At 38.4% G+C, this 19,010-nt stretch overlaps 1 protein-coding gene across 3 annotated transcripts in view; it reads left to right on the top strand.

Annotated features, from left to right (window-relative positions):
* ABCC8 (ATP binding cassette subfamily C member 8) overlaps positions 1 to 19,010 on the top strand; it is a 66,943-nt gene that overhangs the window by 11,828 nt on the left and 36,105 nt on the right. For all 3 annotated transcript variants that reach the window (XM_048947912.1, XM_048947911.1, XM_048947913.1), the window contains exons 7-12: positions 6,208 to 6,372; positions 8,065 to 8,220; positions 11,100 to 11,234; positions 12,667 to 12,829; positions 14,443 to 14,483; positions 14,790 to 14,935. In XM_048947912.1, the coding sequence (XP_048803869.1) occupies positions 6,208 to 6,372; positions 8,065 to 8,220; positions 11,100 to 11,234; positions 12,667 to 12,829; positions 14,443 to 14,483; positions 14,790 to 14,935 (806 nt within the window). The remainder of the gene's footprint in view (positions 1 to 6,207; positions 6,373 to 8,064; positions 8,221 to 11,099; positions 11,235 to 12,666; positions 12,830 to 14,442; positions 14,484 to 14,789; positions 14,936 to 19,010) is intronic.

Here is a 19,010-nt window from a genome sequence, read left to right as displayed (position 1 = left end):
TCATAAGAACAGGAATAAAAAAAGTAGTGCTAAAACTGTATGTTATTGATTCCTTGTGAAGAGAGTGACTGCAATGTATTTCTGAATACTAGAAGTGTTTGCTATGTATTGGCTACTTATATTTATACCTGGGTGGTGAACATAAATGTGTTACCTACACATTTCATCAGGCTTGCATTTGGGAAGATAATCTCATTCAGGATAATGGTGAAACACTCAGAATCTTGCTCATACTGTCAGTATTTTTGGTACAGTTGTTACAGAGATTGAACCAACTGTGATTAAGTGCTTTTGGAAAGGCAAAAGGATGTTTTTATTTCCAAAATTAAGAGATGTCTGGGAGGATTAAAGTGCGCCTTTAGCATCATGATAAAATACCAAATGGTATAGGTGTGAGAAAGAATCTCTGCTAATGGCTCTGGAAGTATTTGTTTTGAAAGATCAACTGAAGCCAAGTTTTGAAAGATGCTATTTAGTTGAATGATCCCCAAGAAGAAACTTCTTGATTTATAAATATTAAAAAAAAACCCGAAAAATATCAGGAAGTGTTTTTTCAGAAGGTAGGGTTACTTGGTCCTCATTTTTGAGAAATAACACTTTTTTTTTTTTTTTTTCAGCTCCTTTATTGTTTGGTAAAAGATTGATTTCTGAAGTCTATTGACAGTGCTGGAAATACAGTTGTTCACTCAAGTAGGCTTTGGATTAGATCCATTGTAAATATTGAAATACATTGAATGCTTTTCAGAAAGAAAAAAAGCCTTAAGCAGAAATGAATTATTTATACATGTTGCAATCTTTGTCCTAATATTTGGAGAGTTTTATATACCAAACAGATTCAGTGAAAACCAGTCAAAGCAGGAAATTAAAAAACTAAGGCTATAGAGGGTATGTTGTGGCAAAGTGATATGGAAGCTTTTAAGGTTCTTGATAATTTGTTTGGAACACTTAAACGTCTCAGCTGAAATTATACCAAATATCTACCAAATATCAATATCTAGGTTATCCTGTTTAATTTTCCTACTGAAATGCCAGCTAGTACTCCCCTGTTAAAATGCTCATCTGGTAGATAGGCTCCTATTGGAGTGTCATCCAGCTTTGATATTTTCACCACGTCTGGCTAAGTGTGGCCTCGTGGTTGTAATGTATACCACTGGGGGATCACATAGCAGCAGTGTTCACTGATGGTGATAGTCCGTGAGTGACCATTAGGAGTTCATTTTACCTTTGATTAAAAGGCTCCACCAAGGCTTTTTTTTCTGTTTCAGACTGATTGTTTTTCTGGTAAGAGCCTAACGACTTTTCTGACTGAAAACTGCTTTCTCTGAATTAGATGAACTATCTTTTTAAAATGTACTAGGGTTTTCTATTTGAGCTGTTTGTAAATAGACTGGTGTGTTCAGGGAAATCTCTTACATATATATATACACATTGCTAGTCAGCTGAACCTAGTCTGGAAAATCTACACCTGCTCTACAGCTAGGGATATTATGTCTTTACTTGTAAAAAATCAGAAAAGAGAACCATGCCTTTTAAATTATTTGCTCCTGAGAGCTTCGTAGCTGTAGGAAACAAACCATTTAAAACAACGTGTTATGAAAGTAAAGCTGCTGAGAATAATTGCTTGTTTCTGATGTGCTGCTGCATTTGATGGATTTGGAGAGAATTTCCATGCAGTTGGACAGAATCAGACAAGCAAAGTAAGATGTGAGTGCAGTGGGGAGCGTCTACTTAGCCATCACTTATCCTGATCTTTCTTCACTTGACGTAGTGTAGACTGGGGGGGTACTGCAGCAAACTTGTATCTTTCAAACAGAGGTTCTGTCTTAGAAACTGAAGGCAGAGAGATAAATCTTAAGATACATTTGCTCTGTCCTTCAGGTCCTTTGTGACAAATGAAAACTGCCACAGAGCTGGAGCTCTGAGATCACATGGGTGTCACGGGTGGTATTAACTGCTTTAGTTTGTGCTACAGTTAGCCACGACAGCATCTTAAATTCTGTCACGTTCTTCATGTTTATTTATAACTCCAGTATCAATATTTATGGCCACCCCTGGAACGTTCCTGTGACACGAATTGGTCGGAGTGTTAAGCACTTCACACCAAAGAAGAGACTGTCAGAACAATAACCTTTATATTTTGATGTTAGTGTCTTTTGTTTTGCAGCATTAGGATTGGTATTTGTACTGTGAGGAGTACCTGTTGACATAATAAATAGAAATGATACATTAAACCTACAGAATCATTATTTAAAAAGAAGACATAGGAGTCAGTGTAAGAAAAGGCCCAATATTGATGTTTAAGACTATTTTAGTCAAGGGACTGTAAATATTTGGAACAGTGGCCTTTTGCTTGGCCTTCCTCTGGGCTGTGCCTGCTAGAACTTTAAAATTATATATCCTGAAGTTATCAGGCAGGTGGGATACTGAATGTCTCCAGAACCAATTTTTTTAGAACAAAACACCTAATTAGTTCTATCTGTTAGTTTCTCAAAGTTATTTGCCATACATTGAAAAGGTTCAGTAGTTGTTCAGTTATTTCTTTATACTTCCCAGAGGCTTTGTGAGTGTGCTTAGACAGTTATTGTAGTTTAGTTACACAGGTGCTCAGTCATTGTAAACTGTCACAGCCTGATGGTGCACGTGAAACTCTGCATATCTTGGTGAATAATGTCTCTGTGTGTGATGTTTATATTTATATATATATGTGATGTGTGTGTACATCCTCCTTTTCTCTCAATTTGTATGCTAGAATAAAAAAACGAGAGCTTTAATTTCCCTTTTCCTCCCTGCTTACCTATTATCTGGTGTTTTAATGTGAATCAACATTAAGTCAAAATCTCTTTGCTAGGAAAGTATGATTTGACAAAATGTATTTGTGTAAAAAATTTTTTTAAAATGAAAAAGTAGTATTAGCTGCAGAAAATAGCAGTATATGTAGGTCAGCATTAAAATTGTACTGCCTTTTTCACTGCCTTTGGTATAATACACTGTAATCTGCAAGCTTTGTGGCTGTGATAACACTAACATGATAGCAGAGAGAAAGGGATGTCTTTGATGGCCGTAATCTTTCAGTATTGCAAACATGTATGTTGTTGTGTTGGATATGACTTTTACCCTGGGTGAGCCTGTGTTCGATTAAAAGGTAATTATGGAGAAGAACTGCTAAAATTATAGCTGATCTGTGAAAGGGCAGCTCAGAGGAAATATTGTCACAGTTACAAGTTAAGATATGCTTGAGGACATGTCACACATTTACATAACAAATGTAAATGATGCTGGGTTTATCCCAAATGTGTCTTTTTTTCTTTCTTCACCCAAACTGATGACTTACGCAGTTATATTCTACTTTGAGAATGCATGCAGTGAACAGGAAACAACAGGTGGCTCTTGGTCAGTTAAGTACTAGGTACAGTTTGTCCACCTTACATGTGCCTTATGCTTAGGAGCATAGATATTAAAAAGTGTGAGCATAAATTGGAAGCATGTAATTGGCCATGGACTTGGCCACTTTATCAATTTTCTCTTTTCCACTGTTAACGCTTTACAAATAACACAGGAGAAGACTTAGTTACACTTAAAATTTTCCAGATGTGGTACGTTTTCTAAAAGTGGTACGTTTCCAGCTAAATATTAAGTCCTAGGTTGTCTTATTTTTAAAAATTACAGCATGAAGAACTTATGTTCACTGTTTCATCTTGCAGGAGTCAAAGGCAAGTTAATCTGACACGAAAGGCTGAACTTGTAAGGCTATAAGTAATCTGGAAGAGTTGCTCTTCCTTCACCACAGACCTTTTGTAGTATATAATGCTGCTATTGCCTGTTTGAATTACTGTAGAAGTGACGGTCATTTATGGCTTAAAATCTATTTAAGTCACAAATAAATCCATAATTTAAAGTCTGTATCTGAACATAACTATTGGCATGTACTGTAATCGCTCAGAAAGTTTTACATCTGATACAAATTGAAGGAAAAAAGCACATCCAGCAATTGCCTGTGTTTTCTTTAAATTGGGAGATTCCGTGTGTTTGAATGCTTTCTTGGAAGGCTTTTCTGAGTGCTGATGCCTAATTTTTAGTTCAGTGTTCCCATTCAAAACTGGTTGAAGACAAAGCACCTGGCTGAGCTGGAAATAAATTATTGAATTTATTCCCTGTTTTCAAATACGGAATTTGATGCTGAAGGAAATTTTCCATGCTGTTGTAAGGTATTGCACTGTACGCTTGCTTAAAAGAATATGGCCATGAAGAAGCCTCCTCACTTGAATAAGGAGCATTTGAGTCAACAATGACTTACAGAAATGGAATCATAATTACTAGCTTTGTGTCCAAGCCTTGGTTAGAATCTTAGTAGCTTGTAACAAATAAAACATAACCAGATAAAGAAGGGGAGCAGAAGAAATCTAGTCACATCTGTGCTGCATGGTGACAAAAAGTCCTTTGACTGGTGTCTACTTTGGCTAGTGTTCGAAGAGTCAACCACAGTTCATTTTTAAGTGATCAGATGTTTATGGAGAATGACTGCTTGGTGTCAATAGATGATCTCCTGGACATCCCATGAGATGGTTAAGCTGTTGTGTGCGTGGATCAGGCTAGTTTCCTCTCTTGAGAAGGAATGGTGGAAGGCACTGTGTCAGGAAGCATGTGCTGGGTGTGTTCTTATGTGTCTGACAGAGTAATGCAAAGGATCTTTTCAAAAGCTATTTTGTTCATTAACTGGTTTACTTATTGCAAAGGCAAACGTAGTTTTCTTTGCTTTTAAGACTATAAATTACCATAGTGGTGTCAAGGGGATAGATGGTGTGCTTGTTACATAATGGCAGGAACCATCATGGCTGTTGTAAGATGGAATAGAAAGAGATGGAAAAAGTATCCTAGAGCTCTTCTTCTTCAGGCAAACGATGTGACTTGTTGGGTTGCCATAGCTATAAGGCCTCATCCCTCCTTTCATATTTCTTGTTGACCCTGCACTCTTTTCCCCCTTTGATTTAATTCTGGTACGTATCACCCCATTCTTGACCCATAAGATAAAAAGGAAGCTAGCAGGTTATTTTTCCTGTGCTGTTTTTCTTGTTAGTGATTCGAATTGGCTCAGCGAAGGATCCCATAAGATCCCAGAGTAGCACACAGTAAGCTACAGAAGCATGCAGCTTAGAGCAGCCTTGGTGCAATTAAAGGCAGAGAGATGTGCACTCCTCTTTCAGCTGGCTCAACATCATCTTGCAAAACCACAACTTTAAAACTAGGTTTAGCCTCTGTGTTAATTTCTCAGGTGGGATTTTTATAAAGAATTAACTGCGAGACACAAATCAGATGTATTAGTCGATGAGTGTTTATGAAATGTGGTTTATGAAGTGTTACAGCAGTCTTAAAAGCTTTAACAGCACATAAACCATCTAGACTAGAAATGTGCTCAGTGGAGAGTACAGCAGAAATGGAAATGATGAGGAAGCCTGCTGGGAGGAAATAGAAGAAGGCAGCTTCCTTCTTCTGCCTTTAATGGCAGCGTAAGCCAACGATCAATGTTTTGAAGGAACCAAGAGGAGGAAGAGGAAGGAAGAGACATTCTAGTTTCAGGGGGTTCTCAAAATGAGGCTGACTCTGAACTAGTTGTGGCACTGAGCATGTCGAATAAATGCACTGTTTTCCCAGTGGATTGTAGACATGCTTCAAAATGCACTCCAGTGACCTCACAAACATCCTAGGAGATAGTGACCACAAATAAAATAAATAAGTTAGTGCTGAACAAACCTGTTAAATACCACAAACTGAGATAACGTATGTATTTCCAGGAGTTGGAAGGATGTGTTTTACAGCAAGTGGAGAAGGTCAGTTTGGCGTTTGGTAACCTTAGATGTCAAAGTGGGGTGGCAAGTTTTTCTGAAGGGTGTTAACTAGTCCTTTCTGACAGTGGGCATTGCATTTCTTTAGCAAATGATGATACTGAGTTCCTCGAAACATCCTAGAATTTTGGAAGGATATCAGAAATCCTATGAATGTCACTTTGCATTTAAATAGAACTTACTGAGCTGGCAAATTATATGACTGTCTCCTTGAACTGTTAAATGGTGAGGTTTCAAGTCAGGTTGTAAGTACTTCCAAAGTAATAAACAATGGTTATCTGCTTGTTAATTACACAAAACTGATGAGTAAATTACAATTGCACCTGATTTCTAATTTTTTAACTTTTTTTTTTTTTTTTTTTTTTAGACTAAAATTCTTGGTGTTTTCTTCATTTCATCTCAAGAGTTCCTGTCCAATGCATATGTTTTGGCTGTACTCCTGTTTTTTGCCCTACTGTTGCAAAGGACGTTTCTCCAAGCATCATACTATGTTGCTATTGAAACGGGAATCAACTTGAGAGGTGCAATACAGGTAGCCAGTGTATCATGTGGCTTGTTTTCATGCAATCCCATATATATTTGTAAATATATATTGTATCTGTAGTAGTTCAGGTCAGGTAAGGCAACTGAAAGAATGCTCTCCCAAAGTAAATTGAACATAGCCATTGCTGTTAGATTGCTTTAATTTCAACTGAGATTCTACTTTTATTCCATATGATATTTTTTATACCCATTTATTATATTTGGTAGTGTACATATAAATATACTTTGGACATAAAGATAGATTGTATTTGCAATGCCTGAAGTAGCGTGGGTCGTACCATCAAACTACTAGGTGCTGTGAAGTCTGTAATTACTGAACTTCAGATCAGTAAAATGGAGGCCTTGTAAAATGGAGTAACTGTGAACAGTCAGTCAAAGTTGTATATAGTGTACAAAAATCTGTGCCTGAAAGATGAGTAAGTGGGAGAATTAGGAGTTACATTACAGTGTGACACTTCCAATTGCACTGGCTGATATCTGTCCTTTGACATCTTGAAGGCCAACCCTATAAGTTACAGTGTTTATCCACTGAACTTCATAGACCCTCAGAGAGTCTTGATATAGGTGGACGCTTTCAGTATAATTATTTAATCCTCTTTTGATCGTGCACTTGGAAGCAGTTGTCAGCTGCCAGACTTCTGGATTACACCTATTGGTTTTCTCTTACTAGAGTGTGGTAGAAAATACCTGAAGAAATAAAAACTTAACTTAAAGCATACAAGGCACAAAACATATCAAGCAGAGGCAGGATAACTGGCTGAAAAATATGCAGACTGCAGCAACTAGAAAATAGTAAAAGGGGAATTGCAAGAAAATAATGTTACATTCCCATCAATGTTGTTTAAAAAAATCTTCATTCTGTGCACTCAGATATTACTCAGAAGCACAAATAATGCCAACAGTCATACCATTCAGGCTGGAAAATGTTTAGGCATCATTTGAAGCAGCATAATTAATGTTAATGGCACTCTCCCAGCTGGTATTTAATGATAAGTTCTTTTTTTCTGTAATTTTTCAGTTTCTTTAGAGCTTTTGTCTCTTTGCTCCCCTGTATGGATCTACACCTGTTCCACATGCCCAGTATGACTTCATGCTTCATGGTGGATAGTTGGCACTCGATCAGAAGACATTTTCTGAGTCAACGTGCCACCTATCAGTAAAATTTCATGACTGTAAAGCATGATTGTGCAGCCTTTTAGCTAACAAGCTGGTAAAAATGCCCTTTCATTACTGTGTTATGAGGTTTGTTTTGTTTGTTTGTTTATTCATAGTGCCTGGTTCTATACTAAGGTAACTCATTCAGTGTAGAACCAGACCTTACATTATTTGCCTGTGAATTAATGTTTGCTATGGGGCTAGGCTTTCTAGCCAAAATATAAGAATATTCTCAGCTCTGAACCTGGAATATAGTTTCATTCTCTTAATGATCCCCAGGGGTGCAAAAAGGCAGTACTTAGACAACAGTTATGTACCTAATTGTTCACTGTGCTTCCTGTGGGCAAGCAATAGGATACTAGCTTAAAATTTTTAATCATAACACAAAAGGCAAAACTTAACCTGTTTACATTCAAGTTCCTGAGGATTTTGGTTCCTTGACATGCTGGATGGTGCCTGTGTTTTAATTTGAATTAGAAATCTTATTTTATATCTTTATGCTAACAGTATTTCATCTATCTTCCAGACAAAAATATACAATAAGATTATGCAGCTTTCAACTTCTAACATGTCTATGGGGGAGATGACTGCAGGCCAGATCTGTAATTTGGTTGCCATAGACACAAACCAGTTGATGTGGTTCTTTTTCCTCTGCCCTAACCTTTGGGCTATGCCAGTACAGGTGAGCATGTCTTTTTGTTATTAATGTACATAGATTTGTAATGATTGTTTGCTTTTGAATTTGAAATTGAAGCTTGAAAAAAGTCTTCAAGCTACTAATATCCATAGATGTTATAGATACCATAATCCATATCTATGAGAGGACTGTAGGTATTTAAGATTTTATTAGGATCTTCATCTTGTCTGCTGCCAAGTATGTTGTGCATTTGTAACAAGGATTTATAATGTGCAGTAGCTTATATTATTCCTATTCTGTTGTTCATTATGTCTGAGGAGTTAACTGGAATATATTGCAATCATTTACCTTCTGAATCCCAGCAGAAGAGGCAAGAACAAGAAGCAGCAGTTGAAGCGAGGCTTGAAGATGCTTATTACTTGAAAAAAGCCCTCACTAGATTTGATCAGACCCTGGGAGCAAAAGGTGCCCCCTGTAAAGGCTTTTTCCCCTTCCATTTTATAAGCACTTGTGTTTGATTCCACTGGGATTATTTTAAAAAATCCTGTGTTTTCACATCTTTGGTTTATTGGCAGAGACAGTTTATAGTACTAATGAAATGATAACTTGTCTCTTTAAAAACTGGCCACAAAGAAATTTCTGCTTATAAGTGCTTGCTATCTTCAGTAATACAGTCACTAGACCAAGGATTTCTTTGATTTTTAAAAGTAATCAGAGGTATCACCAAGTTCATGGTGTATATCTCTGGCAGATAAGAGCTTTGGGATTCTGATGAAAGGTAAGCAAAGCATTTCATGACAGAATTGTTAAAAAAAATATGATTGTTACCTTCTCAGGATTACTGATGAGAGCTTTCCCAGCTGACAGATACTGTCCTCTGCCAAATCAAATGTTACCACTTACTGCTTATTGTCAGCCTTGTAGTGTGTGTATGACAAGACTAGAAGCACTTGCATTAACATTTACAGATTTCAGTACTTTTCAGATATTTCTATCCATGTACTTCTATTGAGAATATATTATTGTTCCACACATGATAAATATATAGTCCTAGGGGAAAGCCTTTTTAGTACAAAAGAGAAAATTGCACTGAGGTCTTGTTTAATCAATTGAAAATGTATAAATTTTATTGCAAAGATTCACCCTTTCAGTGGCCAAGTTAGAGAAGAATAAATTGAGCTAACAACTCCAGTAGCTAGAGAAGCTTTCCCCTTGTTTGTGAGAAGCTGAGCTTCTGTTTCTAGAATTAGTGTGTCCCGTAGTGACTGGAGTCCCAACCAGTGATGGGGTGGCAGTAAATCAAGACATCACTCTTGCATGTAGACTTTGTATTTTTGAGCATCTACTGACCGTATGCTATTCAGTGCTTTCTTGTAATTTGAGTGCCTAGTTGTCTGCCCGTGGAGAATCAGTTGGGAATTAATATCTTGATCTCTGAAGACAATTCATGTTCTGGAGGGGAGCTCTTCCAGGACTATGGTATGCAGGTCCTTGCATGTGTTTGTTGGTTTCATACCCTCATGAAATCCCTGACTACACTTGGAAGCAGATTACTTGCTCACACTGTGACTCATTTTAAGATTTGCATTTAGTTCGTCTGCAGATAGGCATCAAAAGATGACTAAGAAAAACTGATTTATTCTCTGTGCACCTTGAATTGTTCATTTGTTGAAGTGCTGATACGGTAGTGGGTGAAGTTTGTATGCTGTTCTTCTTCATGGAAGCACCCATTTGACATGAATATATATGGGAAATGATCAGCTTGTGACTGCTGAACTCTGGAATGATGGAAAATTGTGTTTCCATGTGGGTTATATGAGTATGCAAATATTGTAGGAGTCATAGATAATGGTTTATGGAAATTTCCAAATTATTATTTTTAATTAAAGGCAATGATGTACTCAGTTAAATTTCTATTACTGTGTCTTGTGATCTGACTAATTTATTAGCTATTACTATATTTTATGTAATAGAGTGTCAGTGCTTTAGATCCTTCAGGAGTCAGACATTAGAATAGTGGTAATTAATGTGAGCAGCTTGTGCATCTCTTTCCAGAGAACAAGACTCTGGCTTGCACTCCAAATCCTTATTTATCCAAAGACAACTTTTCTTCCCTAACCTTTTAACAGTTTTTTTTTATCTGAATTGGGGATTCTGACTAATATGCCTATGATGTTACTTTTTTGGGTACTCCTCAGCAATAATGTCATAAACACTGAAGGCAGTTATCATTTAAAATATATCAGTTGCATTTTAATGGTATTGCATTTTAGTTTCTATAGTAAGCAAAGAATTATGAGAATTCTACAGAGAAGGAAGGTGTTGTAGATTAGTGGGTTCCAATCATATTGGAAAAGGCAGATTCTTCCCTGGGTGTAAAAAGGCTTAAATGTCGAAGAAAGATGCTGTGTCATCTGGTCAGCTGAGAATATTTAGTAGGAAATGTAGTAAAGAAGGGAAGTAGCTTGATGTTTTACTTACAAGCATCTTAAAATAACTTTTATATTTTATTTAACTATCTTAATGTTCTTATTTTTAAGTAAAAATGTTTTAGGTAGCTGTGGAAGTTGTTGTAAAGGATAGACAAATCTGCACATCTTTTTCTACTGTTCATCACGGAGGGTCCATGAAAAGTTAAACTATGTAGCTAGCTGGAGTTTTCTAATTGTTTTGCAGTGTGAGATTAAAGTCAGAGAATCCACGAGCTGGGGAGGACTGCTCTGGGCATATTTGATCCTTTGACAGAATATTTGACTGATGAAACCGTGACAGTGATGCAGAATGTAGGATGTTTGGGGGTAGGACTGGCTGCAGTGCTGGTGGCTTGAGTGTGCTGCCTGTTTATCCAGTGATTGATTTTTGTGGAACGTACCCCAAATAACGTCAACCCAAGCCTTTCACTCATTTTCTTCTCTTCCCAACAGATAATTGTAGGAGTTCTTCTCCTCTACTACCTTCTAGGAATCAGTGCCTTAATTGGAGCAGCAGTAATCATAGTACTTGCGCCTGTTCAGTACTTCGTAGCAACAAAACTCTCACAGGCCCAGAGAAGCACATTGGTAAGCGTCCTCACACTGGCATATGATATTAATATCACCACTGATCTTTATGCACTGCCCTGTGTTTAGAATTACAAAGCAGATGCTGTGAAATTAACCAAAAGCTGATTCTCAAGCGCTGTGCAATGTTCAAGAATATGAAATGCAAGAACATGAAAAAATGACAAGCAGTAAAGATGCAAATTGTCTTTAGGTTTGTATTTTTCAACCAGTACATCTTTCCTTAACAGGAAAAAGTTAAGATTTTTCTGCCTTGCAAATACAAGTGATCAGTGATCACTGACTGAAATGACCTTGTGCAGCCGGATGGTGTCCAAATAAATCATGCAGGTTAATCTGTCCAAGAAAGTAGGAAAGCTGTATTCAACCTCAGGATGAAATGGATGTGGAAATCTATGGATGTAGCTTATTTAACACCTGAGGCCTATCTCCCGCAGCATGTTCCTCAGCTGGGGAATTTTGAGATCTGCTTAGTCATGAGTTGTGTCTTGGTTCCTATCTTGCCTGAATTGCTTGTATCACTGCTGAGAAATTTGTCTTGTCCACCTTATTCAGAACATTTTCCCCATGTTTGACAACTGTTGCAATGCCAGGGAGGCCTTATGAACCTGTAATGATGCTGGACAGCAGGATGTAGTTGTTGAAATCTCTTCTGAAACAAATCATGTGTTATGAGAAACTTGTGTGCCTTCCTGTGAGGAATGTAATGCATCAACAGTATACACTTTCTAGTAATGTAGACAGCATTCATCCCTGTATCATCCAAGCAGAGAGTCAGCATCAGAAGTTCATGCAGATGGGAAAAGAGTATGTTGTGCTTGGATTGTCTGTACTGTGCAGTGAAGTGCAGCACAAAGATCATTGAGCCTGCCTGAAAGCTGGAAGCAGAGTAACTACAGTGCACTGTAGTGCCAAAGCCAAGCAGCCCTGCTCAGAATCAGGGCTCCCTACAGAAACACAGCTTCTTGCTAATGCAGCCTGGCTGCTTTGAGGCCTGGCACCATTGTTTCCACTTCATGCTGATTTGGCAGTGCAGCGTGCCCAGTTGTAGCTTGTCTGCTTGTTCTGATGTCCTCTGTACGCATTCAGAGTGCCTGTTGAAAACCCAGCCAGTATGCTTGTCAGATGAAGTCATGAGAGGGTACAAGTGATCAGAAAACTTTCAGAAGAGTAAAATTTTCAGAACAAGGTATGTGAACTAGGGGTATAAGCCAATTGACTTCTTCAAACTCTCACCTTTGGAAGGTGAGATTCCTAATCTTTGCAAAGAACAGCAGAACATCCAAATAAACACTGTGTCCATAGATACAGCAAATAGTAGAGAATGCTTGAGTGATTACAAGAGGCTGCATACAATTTTTGTGGTCCTTATGTTTAAGGGCCAGGTGCTTTAATTATGCTCTTGAAGTAAATGTGTATGCCAATGTTGCAGGAGTACTCCAATGAGAGACTGAAGAAGACAAATGAGATGCTCCGAGGCATTAAGCTCCTTAAACTCTATGCTTGGGAACACATCTTTCACAGCAGTGTGGAGGAAACCAGACAAAAAGAAATGACTAGCCTCAAGTCTTTTGCCCTTTATACCTCTATATCTAGTAAGTCTTTTTCATTCTTTATCCACTACTTAGCTAAAGGACAACTGCATTATTAGCTGTTAACGAGTTTGCCGTTTCTCTGTTGAGATCATTTTTGGTTGCTTTAGGCCCTGATCCCATACTCCTCACTTTTATTTAGTCAGACGTTCCACTTCTTTAAGTAGAATTTTGCTTGTACAGGAAATAAGCCTAAAATAGAGAGTCAAATCAAAGCTTCATAGCATTAGCTTTTCTAAAGAGCTTTTAAGGGAGAAGCATTTCACAGGCTAGCTCAAGCCAGTACTATTCTTTCCTATAATATAACATTCAGATAGAAGCCTTTGTTGATGTTTTTTTTTTTCCCTCCTGCACAATCCAGTGATAGAAAATGCCTTTGCTTTGAAGCTCTTAACAGGCAGTCAAGTCATGCTGAAGAACATTATTTATATAATCTGTGAGATATTAATGAATTGGAAACTTGAGCAGGAAGTATTCAAAGGCTACAAGCCACCTGTACTAATACCTTCTAGACTAATAAAGGAGACACAATTACTTGGGAAAATAACTTCCGGTCTAATTAGTGTCATTTGCTCACATTTGCCCAAAAGAGGCGCAGTTGTCTGACTTCTCTGCCAAGTGATCATGTGAGTAAGAGGGCAAGACCTTGATCTCACTGAATTCTGCTGATATTGAGATTTGCATTGACATACAAGACCAGATTTTCTCTCTGGGGATCCTGAGCTCTCTGTGCTTGTAGGAGTGTTGTGTTGAAATGCTTCTGTTGCGTTTTAACATAAAGCATGAATGGATGGTTATTACTACACTGCTAACCCATATTCCTGACCCATCTAAAAAAGACTCCTGTACACAAATGTTATTGGCTTGCTTCTCCCTCTTCATCTGTTAAATAAACTGTAAATGCTATGATGTATGAGTAGTTACAGTAAGAGAATCCAGGGCACTGAGACAAACGCTGTTACAGGAAAGGGGAGAACAGGTTCATTATTTACATTTTAGTAATTCAAGGCCCATCTGAAATCAAAGCTCTACCATGCTTGGATACTACTAGAACGTCTGTCAGTCTGTTGAGGATATTCATAATTAAAGTAGGAAGCCTGAGAAAGCCAGTGTCATTATGCCTAACCAAATGGCATAATCCACCTAGTTCCACTTTCTGTAGCATTTGTGTGGAAGCATGAGGTCTTGTGCAGGTTCCCATCTGAAGTAGGCAGCCTCCATGGCAGCCCCAGTGGCATGACCTGCACAGTCTCTCCTGGAACTCCCTTCCTTGCACTGTGAAGCACTCAGGCTGCTTCCCAGACCTCATAACCAGCTCGGACTTCTTGCTGGTGTCCCATGCCTGAACTGTATGTAAGCGGAGTGTGCTTTAAAATCCATAGATTGTTCATCTCATCTAGATTGCACTGCTGGGTTCTGTGTAACTGAAGAGATTAGTTTTGTGGTAACTGGAGAAATAAACTGAAGGTATTTAGAAGAATTCTATGCGTGGATAATTGTCTTTTTTCCCTATTTCAAACATGGAAAAAATCATTATAAAACAGCTAGTAGTATTTTAACATTCACCTTGTCTGAATGGAAATTGTCTAAACATTTCTACATGTTTTCCTTTACAGTCTTTATGAATGCAGCAATACCAATTGCAGCTGTGCTTATAGTAAGTATAGACTTCTTTAAGTAATGTTAATTGCAAACACATTTTCAAGTGTCGGTGTTGAGGAAGAAGGAAAAGATGCAAACCTGACACATTTGCATTTCCACTGGGAGCGAGTGGAAGATGTTCACTTTACGTCTGTGTCCAGAGGCAACAAGGAGTATGCAGCACTCTTCCAAACTGTTAAGAGGATATAAATAATGGTTCTTAAATAAGAGAGGGTAAACAGAATGCTTGTGGAATTTGAAGTCTTTGTGCTTTTTCCTTCTTTATGACTAAATACTGATGATAATGTCTATATCTTTGTAGACATTTGTGGTCCATGCTCATCTGACAAGAAAGGCTGACTTCTCTCCATCTGTGGCATTTGCCTCCCTCTCCCTGTTTCACATTCTCGTGTCTCCACTGTTCCTGCTCTCCAGTGTGGTTAGATCGACTGTCAAAGCATTAGTAAGGTGAGAACCATAAAATGAATACCTTTGCTTCCACTTCTTGGACTACAGCTCATTTTGCAATTGTCATTTTAGAAATAACACTGTGATTATTTATCAGTGATCACTCTAAGTTGCTTCCTTACCTTGTGCCTTGCATAATGCCCTCGGCTGTAGCGTGCAGGCCAAGTTCTTCACTGGTACAATTGTCACAAACAATGTTTTGTGGTCTGCCATTACTAATTTATTGTGTAAAATGGGCTGAGCTGTGTTGATACCACATGTGACATACATGTGGTCACAAGAAAGGAGATGAAAACTTACTGAGAGTGTGGTTCTGTCAGCCACCCAGTTGATTTCTCCTACATGAAGCATGTAGAAGATGATCACAGGAAAGCATGTGTTTCAGTGTGTGTCATTTAGGCTTTGCTCTCCCAACCACCTCTGCATGTTGGACTGTTACTAGAGAGTTGCACTTAAAACAAGCAAACAAAACCAAAGCAATGACACTGTGGACATAAAAGTGGCAATATTAGGTGTGGGAGTAAGCAAATGACAGAACATCTACTCTAGAGGGGATGAATTTTAACTCTCTTATGAACGCATTAGCTTTAGCATTCAACACTTGAAATAATAACCAGTACTTGAAGCTTTTTCTCAGTAAAATGTGTTTACTAGTTTTCCATTGATTATCAGCAGCTTGGTGTTTGGAACAACAACAAAAGTCCCAACTCCTGATACTTATCGTATTCAGTGAAGGACACTTTGGGCCTCTTACTCTGTTACACTCCTTTGTGATCTCAAATATAGCTGTCTAAAATCTTGCCTGAAGTATTGGACAGATACTGGGTACCAGCTCTAGCTTAATTGTCTTTGTGCCACTTTGGAGATGGAAAGGAGACTACAGGAGGAACATGAGATTGCCCTCACTGTTTAAAAATTCCCTGACTGTGCAAAGTGACAGCTGTCTTCACTCTCTGAACAAGTGTGAAATCTGAGAGCATCAGCATCTGGCCTGAAATGTTTTGCAGGCACAGTGGTAGCCCCTTGAGCTGTGGCAAATTGTCACGCTAGGAGTGCAGCCAGCTAAGTATCTAGGGACTCATGCTGGTAATGGTCATTTATTTGGATTTGTGGATGGATATTTTTTTTTTTGTCATTGAGTTCTGTGCCTGGTAATGCCACAAATCAGTGCTAAAATGATTAGTGTCAGCAAGTAGCAACCGCTAGCCAAGTTCATGAGTGATTCTTTAGTTATCTTTTTCCTGGCAGGCTATTGCCCTGCTGTTTACAGTGCAGGCAGGAGTCCCCAGTTAAAACTGTGCAGCAGAGTAGACAGGAAGCCTGTTTTCCTGGCTGTCTTTGTCTTAGTGGTTCACTTAGTGCCACAGAGTGCATTGCTCACTAGTGCTACTGGTGCTGCTCTGGATGTGACTTCTGCATTCCCCAATAATCAGTGCAGTTCATTGGAAGCAAATGCCAGATATTTTCAGCCCATACAAACACATGCTTACTTAAATACCTTGGTAAAACAGATGCTAGAGAGCTGTGTCTGTACTAATTGAGCACAAGTAATGTCTACTTGCTGTAGCTGTGTCTTGCTGTTACACCTTGCTGCCAATAAGTAGCTGATCAATAAGATTTGATAAGGGTAATTAACTTCACGAAGCTATTACTTAGCTTTCATTAGGCTCAGATATTCTAATTGTGTTTAGCAAGTGTACAAAACAGCTTGTCCTGCAGTGGCAGAAAGGAATTGGCTGAGTGATGCAGAAAATGATCCAGAAGTGGAACAAGCCTGTGAAATGATATTAAGAAGTGTGTTACTGGCTTTGAATCTTGGGCATTTCGCAGTCACTGCTTTGTTAATATTGGCTAGAATCTCTAATGCCAGATGCTCTTAAAGACAGGAATCTCCACAAATGAACTCGCAGATGTGTCATGTGACAAAAAGATAGTGGCCTAATTGCAAAACATCATCGTGGATCGTGGTTGACACTCGGGAGAACGGTGTGATTCACAGCAGTGGCAGAAGAGATTTAAAGCTTATGTTCCACATAAGGATACTGCAAAATTCCCAACTCAGGGGGCCGAGGTGTTTGCTCCTGGGTGAGAGAGGGAACCGCTGTAAGGTCTTTAAATTTTAAACAGCCAATTCATTTATTTCTTACATGTGAAGTCTTCAAGGACCAAGGAAAACGGTGTAGAGTTTTCTATCAGAAAAGGTCAAGTAGTGAGAGTGGCATTATGTATCTTACTGAGCTTAATATGAAACTGCTGTTTTAGTCAGCTGTGCAAATAACTGTGTTTTAATCAATATCTCAAGCGTGGAGCTTAAAAATAAGATTCCCAGTGGAGATATTGGAGTTCTGGTGAAATTGCTGTGTCAGCTGGAGCTCTGCAGAGAGCACAATTTCTTTGTTTTTATTCTTCATGAGTGTACAGCAGTGAGACACTCTGAAGTAGGAGTTGGTGCCTCTAAGATTTGCTCACAGCTGTTTGTCACTGTATGTCCTCAGTGATTGTCTTGGAAGCAGTAATACCAGATATAAGAAAAACGTTAGGCAGGTTGCTTGTAGAGAAAAATCTTGGTGTTTAGAGCACAGCAAACTTGATATAAAACCGATGAGCAGGGAGCACCAACAAAACTATCAAATAGCTTAATAAGGACATGGTCTTGTTTGGGTTCGTGATGCAAGGATATGTTTTCTGTCTTTTCTTCCTCCCTTCTTTGTCGTGAAGAGGATAAGCAGAGGTCTTTTGTATCTGCTCTTTTCAATTTCAGAGCAATTACTCAGATGTTAATGTATGCCTGTAAAGAGTTCACCTGCTGCTGAGTCCCAGTTCCTTTGGTCCATTTAAGAACATTTAAAGTGTTCTGTTTAACATCTTGTTCACTGAAAAAAGGGGCCTGGGCCATTCCTAGCCCTGTGTAAATATCTAGAGACAGGCTTATCACCTCTTCCTTTGAAGTAATAGGCCTTTACATTTAAGAAACTGTGGTCTAGCATCAGGCCTGAATTACTTATTATTCTTTTATTATTCCTTTTGTCCCATCCCAATTAGTTCCTCTTCCTCTCATAAATCTCTTAGGTTGTAATACCTGTTGTACCCAAATCCACCCACTGTATCTCTCAGTACTCAGATAGCTGCAGTTATCCAAGTGAGCAGGTTGATAGAAAACCTACAGCACAACTTCTTCACTGGGCACTTCCCAGCTGGGCACAATCCCTGCTTGCAGGACACGTGCTGACTGTACAGGCAGCCAGACTTAGGTGATCTCCTAAAGCCTTTGTCCATGCACTGTTTTGGCACCATCAGAGTATCCTATGAGGCTCCTAGAAGAAACTTTCTTCCTTGTGAAGAAAGAATCCCCAGTAGAGGAATGCAAAATAAATGCTGATTTTATATAGATATAATAGATCTGCATACCAACAGGTCAGCACATCTCACTGTACAATAGTATAATTAGTCTAAGGGAAAGTATTAAAATCAGTTATTTCAATTGTTCTCTGTAGATGTATTTTAAGAATTTAGGGCCTTCTTGTACCTTACAAATTTGGATACTGATTGTCAACTTATTTCCAGCCCCTTTACCATTAAGTTCAGAGTTCAATCTGTGTAGGTTTAGAAATTCAATTTTCTTGTTTTATAAGAAGGTTAGACATAAATGTTACAGAGTCAGGCAAAGAGATCAAAATGATGTCATGATCTGTTAAATGCCATAATAAAGGCACGCTGTCTCTTAAATAATTAAATGTTAAACTGCTTGGGAAAAGTTGGTGTGTTACTCTATATCTCACCTACTGAACGCTCTTCTTTTTCACGTTACCTCACGCTATGCAGATTTCATGATTCTTAGTGCTTGTTTGGAAGAGCTGTCTGTGCACTGCTACAGTAATACAGCTAACAAATCCTACATCGGTACATGGCTTCAAAACCAGCTACTGTTGGGGCTAGTCTCCATCACAACAAGTACCTGAAAAAATCTTGTGTAACCTCTCTGATGGCATCAGAAATTGAAAGGCCCGAGAAGCCTTTGCAGAAACCACTAGAAAGTCACAGCTCTTATAAAACAATCAAGCACATTTTCTCAGCT

Source organism: Lagopus muta, chromosome 6 (genome assembly GCF_023343835.1).
Source record: "Lagopus muta isolate bLagMut1 chromosome 6, bLagMut1 primary, whole genome shotgun sequence".
NCBI classification, from domain to species: Eukaryota; Metazoa; Chordata; class Aves; order Galliformes; family Phasianidae; genus Lagopus; species Lagopus muta.
The sequence above is the reverse complement of the archived record's forward strand: the minus strand, read 5'-3'. Positions and strand labels throughout refer to the sequence as shown.